The 8,963-nt window shown below is 34.8% G+C and overlaps 1 protein-coding gene across 1 annotated transcript in view; it reads right to left on the bottom strand.

Moving 5' to 3' along the window:
- Positions 1-8,963, bottom strand: part of Slc38a6 (solute carrier family 38 member 6) — a 55,919-nt gene that overhangs the window by 18,672 nt on the left and 28,284 nt on the right. Inside the window, exon 6 of the mRNA XM_010605738.3 lies at positions 3,813-3,891. Within this exon, the coding sequence (XP_010604040.1) occupies positions 3,813-3,891 (79 nt within the window). The remainder of the gene's footprint in view (positions 1-3,812; positions 3,892-8,963) is intronic.

Here is an 8,963-nt window from a genome sequence, read left to right as displayed (position 1 = left end):
TGGTACTGGGGATTGAACTCAGGTCCTTGCGTTTGCAAGGCAGGCCACTGAACTGCTGAGCTAAATCCCCGGCCCCAGAATATTATCTAAAATAGAAAAAACTCTATCTGCATATAACACTGTTATAACAGTAAGAAGTTGAACAGAAAATTATATACCCAACAATAAGAAATATTTAGGTCAATAACAGCACATTCAATGAAATGTTATATAGTTAATCTAATAAAATGGAAAAATGCTAAAGACAATTTTTTTTAAAAGTTTGGAAAAATTCAAAGAAAACGGAAGCACAAAGATTAGGTTAGACATGATATGTAGATATGTATAAATTGTTGTTGCTTTCCTTTTTCTAAATTCTCTGGTGGGCATACTTTTACACTAAAGTGAGTGTGTATGTATATATTTATATGTACTATTTATTTATAGTAATACAATAAAATTCATGCTTAAATGGGAGCTGGGAGCATCAAAGACCAAGAGGGATTACTTTTTCAAATCACTTGGTGGATGAATCAGCATTCCACTGAGCAACAATGCAGCCATTTTCACTTTCAACAGGTAGCCAATGTCTCCTAAGAAAGGGGCTTCCTTGGCATGGGCTTCAGCCCCTGATTCTAACGTGGACCTTACGCTTCCGTATACATCTTCTATACTGTGTTAGAGAGAAATGAGAAGTTCTCTCCAACATACCATGAATCATCACTATGGGTTGCCAACAACTTCCTTAAGAAAACAAGAGAAGGAGAACAGCAGAAACAGCACCATGGTCACACTTTTCCTTTCCTTAACCCTAATTCATGTCCTTCAGAAATTCAAGTGCCAGAAACTACAACTTACGAATGAGGGTTATGGCTCTGAGGACCTAAAGCTGTGCTCTCTACATCTGTACATGTCCTTCAATTCCTGGTATGCGGAGAGTACTAAGGGAGTACATGTGCTAAAAATACAAATAATACTCAGCATGTCTACGCTCTCGTCGCTTTTAAATAAGAAGTTGGAACATCAGAGTATCTCTCACAAGAAACACCTGGCAACTACATTTCTGAAGCTGGCAGAAAGCCCAGAGCTCTATGTCTGAAATGGCTTTCCTTGTGGGACCCAGTGTCAGACCCAGACAGTTGCAGTACCAGGAGAAAAAAGACCCAAGGGAGCACCAAAGCAGATTCCATCTGTTAGTTCTGCTGTCCCTGCTAGGTAACAATACTGCACTGTATATTTAAATATCTGTTAAGAGGTTGTATTTCACATTGTATTGCTACTGTCATAAAATAAAATAATCATAAACCAACTTGACCCTTTAAAGTTGTACAAAAGGGAGTGCGTTAATCCCCAGGACCAGGACTCTTTTCTCTTGCATAAGATTAAAGGAACATGGTAGAAATACTACCAACCTAGTTACTTCATGCTACTTTGGATCACAATCCATGTATGTCCACAATTCATGTACAGTCACATGACTGACTAAAGTGCTGAACTGGGGATCTGAATACACCTTTATCTCCTCCCCAGAACAGAGTTATGGAATGTTAGAGCTTGAAGACAGCTTAAAGATCATCTGTCTTAGCAGCTTCATTTTACACATCTGTAAAATAAGCAGTCACAACAATGATCCTGACAGTAGCAATGGAAATATTCTCTTACAGTTCCACAGTCACTCTGAGTTTACGGTATATTTTAGCTACTGCCTCATTTATTTCAAGATCATATTCTTCTTTATAGGACTGAACTTTATATTCTTAATATAAAAGATTTTCTTATAAAATATAATTTCTGTCTCTGGCTTGGTTATTAGTAACTATTAGTAATTACTTATCCTTACTAATTTATGTTAATAAAGCCAATTAAAGATAATATACTTTTCTTTACCATTCATTCATTAGTAATAAAAGGCCAACACAGTAATGGATGGTAAAGTTTGTGCAGACTTTATGTACATATTACAGAAAACTGAATTGTGTTTGGCAACAGTTATTTTCCAGAGAACAGAAGTGATTAAACTTACAGATTCTCAACCTGAAAACACAAACTATTAAAAAGAAATCTCAAAAAGTATATGATAAACAAGCTCATTTTATAAACCAACAGCTTAGAAAAGTACTAACCTTAAAGTTTTTCTTAAGAGGGGAAAAAGAATTATCTAACAGGAGTCCTGTTTTCCTACTGTGATCTAAAGGTACATTCTCTTTAAGACAAAAGAATTAGAGTAAAAAGTTTTATACTTCCTAGAAAACTTGTTTGATCTGTGGATTTAATCCCATATGATAAAAATGTTCCAAGTATGAAATATAGAGTATAAATCCTTAGCTGTATTACAAATGCTTTGGCATGCAGATGTTTTTTCCATTTTTAATGAAAACCAGATTTATTTATAAGTTGCTTTAATTTCATTCTCGAATGGAATGGAACAAGAGTATCATATGTTCTGAATTAGGATCTTACTCACATCCCATATCAATTATGTAACTCAAATGCAAGACAACTTAATTGTGTCAATCATATCCCCCTGACAAGACCATTAAATGTTAACATAGAGCTTCCAACTTTTAACAGCCGTAGATTTAAAAATGTAAGTTTATTCTATGAAAAATACAGATGTATCATAAAAGTCCCACCTCATACTGCCTTGAGTTTTTAGACCTATATTAGAAATTCTTGCATAGAACCAGAATAGAAGTTGTCTTCTGTATTTTTACAGCAAAGACAAAAGTAAATTTCATGTAGCTATTTCTTACAGCAATCAGTTATCAAACTAAAAGCATAACATAAAAATGTAACTAGACAAAGCTGAAGATAAGTCAACATGGTTGAGAGCATCAGATATGATAAATATGGAAACTTCATGAACTAAGAAGTACTACAAAAAGACATGGGCCCTTCTGATAAGAAGTCATTAAGGGTCTCTGCTTCCTTTTCTGACCACATTTTCTGGATGATCCCCGTTCAGATCTAAAGTAACCACACTATTCTTACAAATATGTCTCAATAGAATTCTTCCACGGAAGTCAAAAAAAGGTAAAATTCCAAAAACCTTCCCTGAATTCCAGAACAAGTTCAATTATTGGGGCAAAACAAGCAAATATTCAAATCTAAAAGTCTGATAGGCTTTGTGTTGTAGTTTGAAAACTACATGAAATAACCTGACAATTAAAAGGATTTATCTCATCTTTTCAAGTTAATTTTTCTCAAAAATTCCTTGCTATACTTAGAGAAAAGAAAAACAGAATTTGCGGGTTTTTTTCCATAAAAAGAAATGTTAATATAGTCTGTAGGACTGAGAGTTTTTTATATAAAGGAGAAAGTACACTGTGATTTGGAATTGTTCTTAATAGTGTTATAAAATAGGAAATGAAACAAGTCCATATCAGTTTTTCATCATGTTGTATAATACACATGATATATAACACTCACACTGCCACGTTCTTTGTCACTGTGATTCATTGAGAAGGGACAGCAGAATTATTCATGCTCCTCTTCTGAGTAAGTACCCTTAGTACTTCCAACCTACCCCCAGCCCTACCCACCTCAGACCTTGGGGATGTCCCCCTTGCTCTCCCACAGTTCTGACTCCTCCTGTGCTCTCACACCCTGGGGGGCAGCCAAGGCTGCCTGTGTTTCAGTACCACGCTCTGAACACAGCACAGCGTGAAGAGCCGGCCTTCTGCAGGGCATTTATTCTCTAAAAAAACTTTTCTCCTTCCCATCTAATTTGTAAACATTGTAAGGAAAAGTACCACTTTATTTCACTTACCAGTAGAATTTAACAAATTTTTATTGATGAATAAATGGACACAATGTGAAATACTTTTTCTTACCCACTGTAGTCTCCAGTTAAAAATTCTGAAATAGCAGCAGGAAGCTCTGTTTTAATAATTAAAAGGTAAGATGACATAGCTGCAAGAAGAATAACAATTTGTTAGAATTCTATAATTTTCAAACATTTATCAAATAGTAAGCTGCGGGACATGGGGCTCACATTTGTAATCTCAGCTACGTGGGAAGCTGAGGCAGAAGGATAGAAAGTTTGAGGCCAGTATGAGCAACGTAAGAGCCTGTCTTAAGACAAAATCTTAAACAGGGCTGGGTCCATCAGGTGCTCCCTGGGTTCAATCCCTAGTTTGTCTGTGTGCACGGGTGTGTGCATGTGTTGGAGGAGGGGAAATTAGGACAGGTCTACACAGGGACACAGATGTCCATTAGAGCTGGGACAACATATGCAAGACCAACTCATAATGCACTGTCCCAAAGAGACATATAACAGGAATGGAGACAAGCAACTTTGTAGAGAAGAATGATGGGTACATCGTGTGTACATTTCAAGTCCAAAGCAAACAATTTAAAAGAGACAAAGGGTCTTAATTGTAGGTCCATTCACAAATGAAATTTTTCTGAAGTTTTACAACAACTCTTACATGCTATTTCCCCTGACCAAGGGAACAAGTGACATAGAAACAGAAGTTTAGCAAGTATGGCCAACAACTTTTATTTCTTCTTTCTTACTAGGAAGAAATACTTATCCCAGAATTTCATTTATTCTCTCTTACTTTCTCTGCTACCCACACCATATTATAAACACACCATTATATAGTAAAAAAGAATAATAAATTACTTTTAAGTTGCCCTCTAAAACATTAGAAAGACTCACTGGAAACCATTAACCTACTGAAGACAGAAATTCTCATTTTTATTCTATTGTTTTTATCAAAAGTATCGTTCATCTGTATTACACAATCAGAACTTGAAGCTAGCATTATTTCTCACATTTTATCTCATAGATCTAAGAAACAGCTTTCACAGTACTTTAAGAATGACCCAATATTTTGGATATAGCTATAAAACATAAATCCTATAAGCCTTCCATCATTAATATGGTGGCAGAATTTATATGCAAATACTTGAGTATAAGCTATATGAGATTTGGGGTCAGAACCTCAGTTTAACAGAACAAGAATCTCTCCTCCAAAGGTTCAGTGTATATTTTAAAAAGAGCCACAAGAAAATGTCCATGAAGAATAAAGAGCACGCTCCATGTGCACACTCATTTTATTATTTATATTTCAAGAAACGTTCCTTTTCTCCTCAGATCTATAAAAACTAAGAACACAAGTGAATGAATGCCAAATCAAAATAATAAAGATCTAGGGGAAATTGGATGAAAAGGCTCAATAGTATAAGAAGATCTATATTTCTCTATTAACAGATTGAAAAGTAGTTGAACTTCACAACTACAGTGTGATTATACATGATTGCTGCACGATGCAGCACTTGTTAACTCTGGAGAAAAATGAGCACACATTAGTTCAAGTGTAAATTTGTATGACAATGAACTATCACACACAAACATGCACATACTGTACATATAATCTCAGATTTTTAAAAATACCATGTATCTATGGCAAAGTAAAATTCAGAACAGTTAAAAATTACTTCTCTTAATGAAAACATTTTTTTCAGTTCATGACTATTTTTCCCCAAAAAGAAATATGGTTGTTGACTGAAAAGCCCACTGAGACCTTTCTGCAAAATCTTTTAGTTATAGGATATTAAACTGATTGGTTGTGAAAATGTGCTCTGTATTGTCCAAATTCTCCTTAAGATAAAATGTCATCAGTTTGGCATAGAACAGAAGGAAGGTTTACATTAACCTCCTCCACTCAGGACTTGGAGTCTTTATAATATTTAATCTGTTCCAAAGAACGATGTACATATGGTGCAATGATGAAAATCATGAGCTGAATTTTCTGAAACTGGCCTAGAACTACTTAAATATATCTTGAGAGAGGGAGGAAAAAGACCTTCCAAACAAGGAACACAGACTTCCAACACAATGCAGTTTATTATCTGTCCATCAGTCTTTCTTACTTGGATTAATCCAACACCACATGCATTTCTAAAGTTTCAGACATTCATCTCTTTCAGTAATTTTCTATTATTTCTTTTGGATCTTTCATTGTGAAAAGCTTCAATGAGTATAAGCTCATATTTCCTTCTAATATACAATCTGTCATTCTTTCCAGAATTTCTATTAGCCCCTGGCTAATCATTTGATCACTTTTATCCTCTGTTGTAGCCTTAACTCTTTGGTTTTCAAATGGGAGTCCTATTTCATTAGATTCCAGTCTGAAGAATCATGTATATTTTAAGAAATATGAACTCACCAAACATATGTTTCTCTCCCCAAAAAAAAGACCTCACCATAGAAGACATGAATATAATAAAACATGAAAAACACTGCTTCTTTGTAACAGAATGCTGGTGTATGTGTTAAGAGCTACAAAACCACAGAGCTTACCATAGGGGGAAAAAAATCCCTACTGATTAAGCAAGTAAAACAAAGAAAGGCGCCATCCTACTCACTGTTGAAATTATTTTTCTTAACCACAAATGAACTTTTCAGGCAAAGACTAGCACCCTTAGCACAACATATTATATATAATACAGAGGAGAAACAAAAAAGGTTACCAAATATACATTAGGTTAGTAAATACATCTTAATTACATTCATATAAAAATAACTCATTTAATAAAATAAATTAGAAAAGTTTTAAAGATAGAATATCAACAGGAGAGCTCATATATCCGTTGTTTTTACCAAAAGGTCCAACAGCTGTTTGCCACACCTTTTGTCTCCTGTCTTCTATTAATGGCATAAGGAAATGTTTAACCAGTGATCTTAGAGATAGGTCATAAGCAAGAATTTGTAAATGATTTTTGCTGACATCAATATATAGTATAGACTCTTAATATAAGACACACCATATTGTACTCTAAATTAATAGCTATAACAGGGCCATCCATAAGAGCCATGGTGATAGCTAAGTAGCTCTGGCCTTCTTACCACTAAAGCCAATATTAGTGCTAAAAGATAGACTTTGATGACAGTCATTCAGGCATTACAAATCATTTAGTTTCACTACATCAATTAAATAGGTATTCTTTTCTCTTTCATTTTAAACATAACTAGTTGAACTTATTTCACAGGCACTGTCCTGGGAATGAAATAATAATAATAAAAATCTATCAACCTAGCCAAAACACAGAAATTGAAAGCACTCTTTAAAAACCAGGTGGAGAAGCACTGTTGTATAACAAAGGACTGAAACGAGGTAAAGTCTGATTAGGCAACAGCAAGTAGTGAGGCATTTATCAATACTGGTTAACTTAATAATGGGATTAAACAGAGAAGTTGAAGGGAGAGAAGTCAGAGAAAAGGAAAGGAGCTCTGGAAGGACCATGAAAACAGCTGGCTCCTTTGGATTTGAGCACCTATTATATGCTTGCTGGTACTGTAAATGAGGTGGAAATTATTTCTTCATTTAATTTTCACCCAAATCGGAGAGGGAGATATTATGTATTTCACAGATGAAAAAATGGAAGCACAAAGACGTAATTTGGCTAAGCTGCTTGTGGCAGAAACAGCCATCAAGGCTTGAGAAACTTGCTCTATTATTGGTAGAGCAGGGCCAAGTGTGGCAAAAAAGTGAAGAAGCAATCGACCAAAGCAAAAAAGGAAAAAAGAAAAAGAAAGCTCCATCAAGAGTCTCTCCATAATTATTCTTTTCTTATTATCATTTAAGCAACAAACCGCTTCTGAATGCTGAGTTTAACAGTTGCATTCAAACAAAATAAAGAATCTATAACAAAAAACATCAACCAGAAGCTGTAACAACAATGTAATTTTCATTTCTCATTGGGATGTATTTTCAGTGTTCCCTTTCCACTTTGAAGCTGAACTGATGAAGTGATTAGTTCAAAATTCACAATTTCATGATAAAACTTTATTTTGTCTACTACCATGATTTGGCTGCATTTACAGCAATGATTACAGTTCTGAAAAGAAACTTTGCTATTTTCACATATTTGAGACTGAACACTATACTGAAATCTAAAAATTAAACAAAAATCAACCCCTCTGTTCTAAAATCTGCACTCTTAGGGACTACTTTTTCCCCCAGCACTTTGAAGATGCCTCTCAATTTGCCATTAGTTAAGTGTACATCCTTAAAAGAGAAGAGTTAATTGAGTTTGGGCTGAAGAAATCATTAGTTCACAAAAATAATTATCCATTTTGTTAGACGTTTAAAAAACATGTATGAAGATAGATAGGATTACTTGCAGCTATTTTAAAAACAGAATTAGGTTTTCAGCACTTGGGGTAAGTTCAGCAACTGCTTAAAGGATTAGCCAGTCAGCCCTAAACAAACAGATGTATGATGGGAGGAAATCATAAGTTTGCCTTTCCATTTATAAGATTCAATTTTACTTCAATCTTGTTTTTAGTCATGGATAATAACTGGTTTATTCAACATGTCTTATTAACGTTGTGTTTCCACCAAATGTCTAAATGCCACTGAAATTCTATCCCCAATTAAATAGTAGATGGTCTTCTTTTTAAAAAGGCTCTTTTTTTATTTCTTTTTGGTACTGGGGCTCAAACTCAGGACCTTGCACTTGCGAGGCAGGTGGCGGCACCACTGAGCTAAATCCTTGGCCTTAAAGAAGCCTCTTTAAAAAAAAAATTCTGACAAAAATATCATTTCATTTCACTAATTTGTGCACAAATGGAAATCGAACTATATAGTGGAAAATGTTTCCCCACAACACTAAAAAATATCTTTACCAATTTATTAAGACTTTAAATTTGAATACAAAGTGACGAGAGTATCTGTTCCAAAAATGTTATAATTAAACCTAAATAGAAATCATTACTGAGATATGCATTATTTTGGAAACCTGTTTAAAGTGATATGTTACTAGATTTTGTCCAAGCAAGTACTTGTGAAAAAGGATTCTCTACAGGTTCCCTGTACTTCTATTCTAAGGCAGTGCTTTCCAGAAAGAAGGTCCGGACAAAGACAGCTCAGGCTCAAAAAGCTGCCCTTCAGTTCAACTGACCAGCAGATGGCGATGTCACAGCGCAGCCAGTCCCAGTTTCCCGAGGGACAGTGCAAAAAGGACTCAGCAGC

This window comes from Fukomys damarensis, unplaced genomic scaffold (genome assembly GCF_012274545.1).
Source record: "Fukomys damarensis isolate Sample0158 unplaced genomic scaffold, DMR_v1.0_HiC HiC_scaffold_21, whole genome shotgun sequence".
NCBI lineage: Eukaryota > Metazoa > Chordata > Mammalia > Rodentia > Bathyergidae > Fukomys > Fukomys damarensis.
This window is presented reverse-complemented; position numbering and strand designations above follow the sequence as displayed.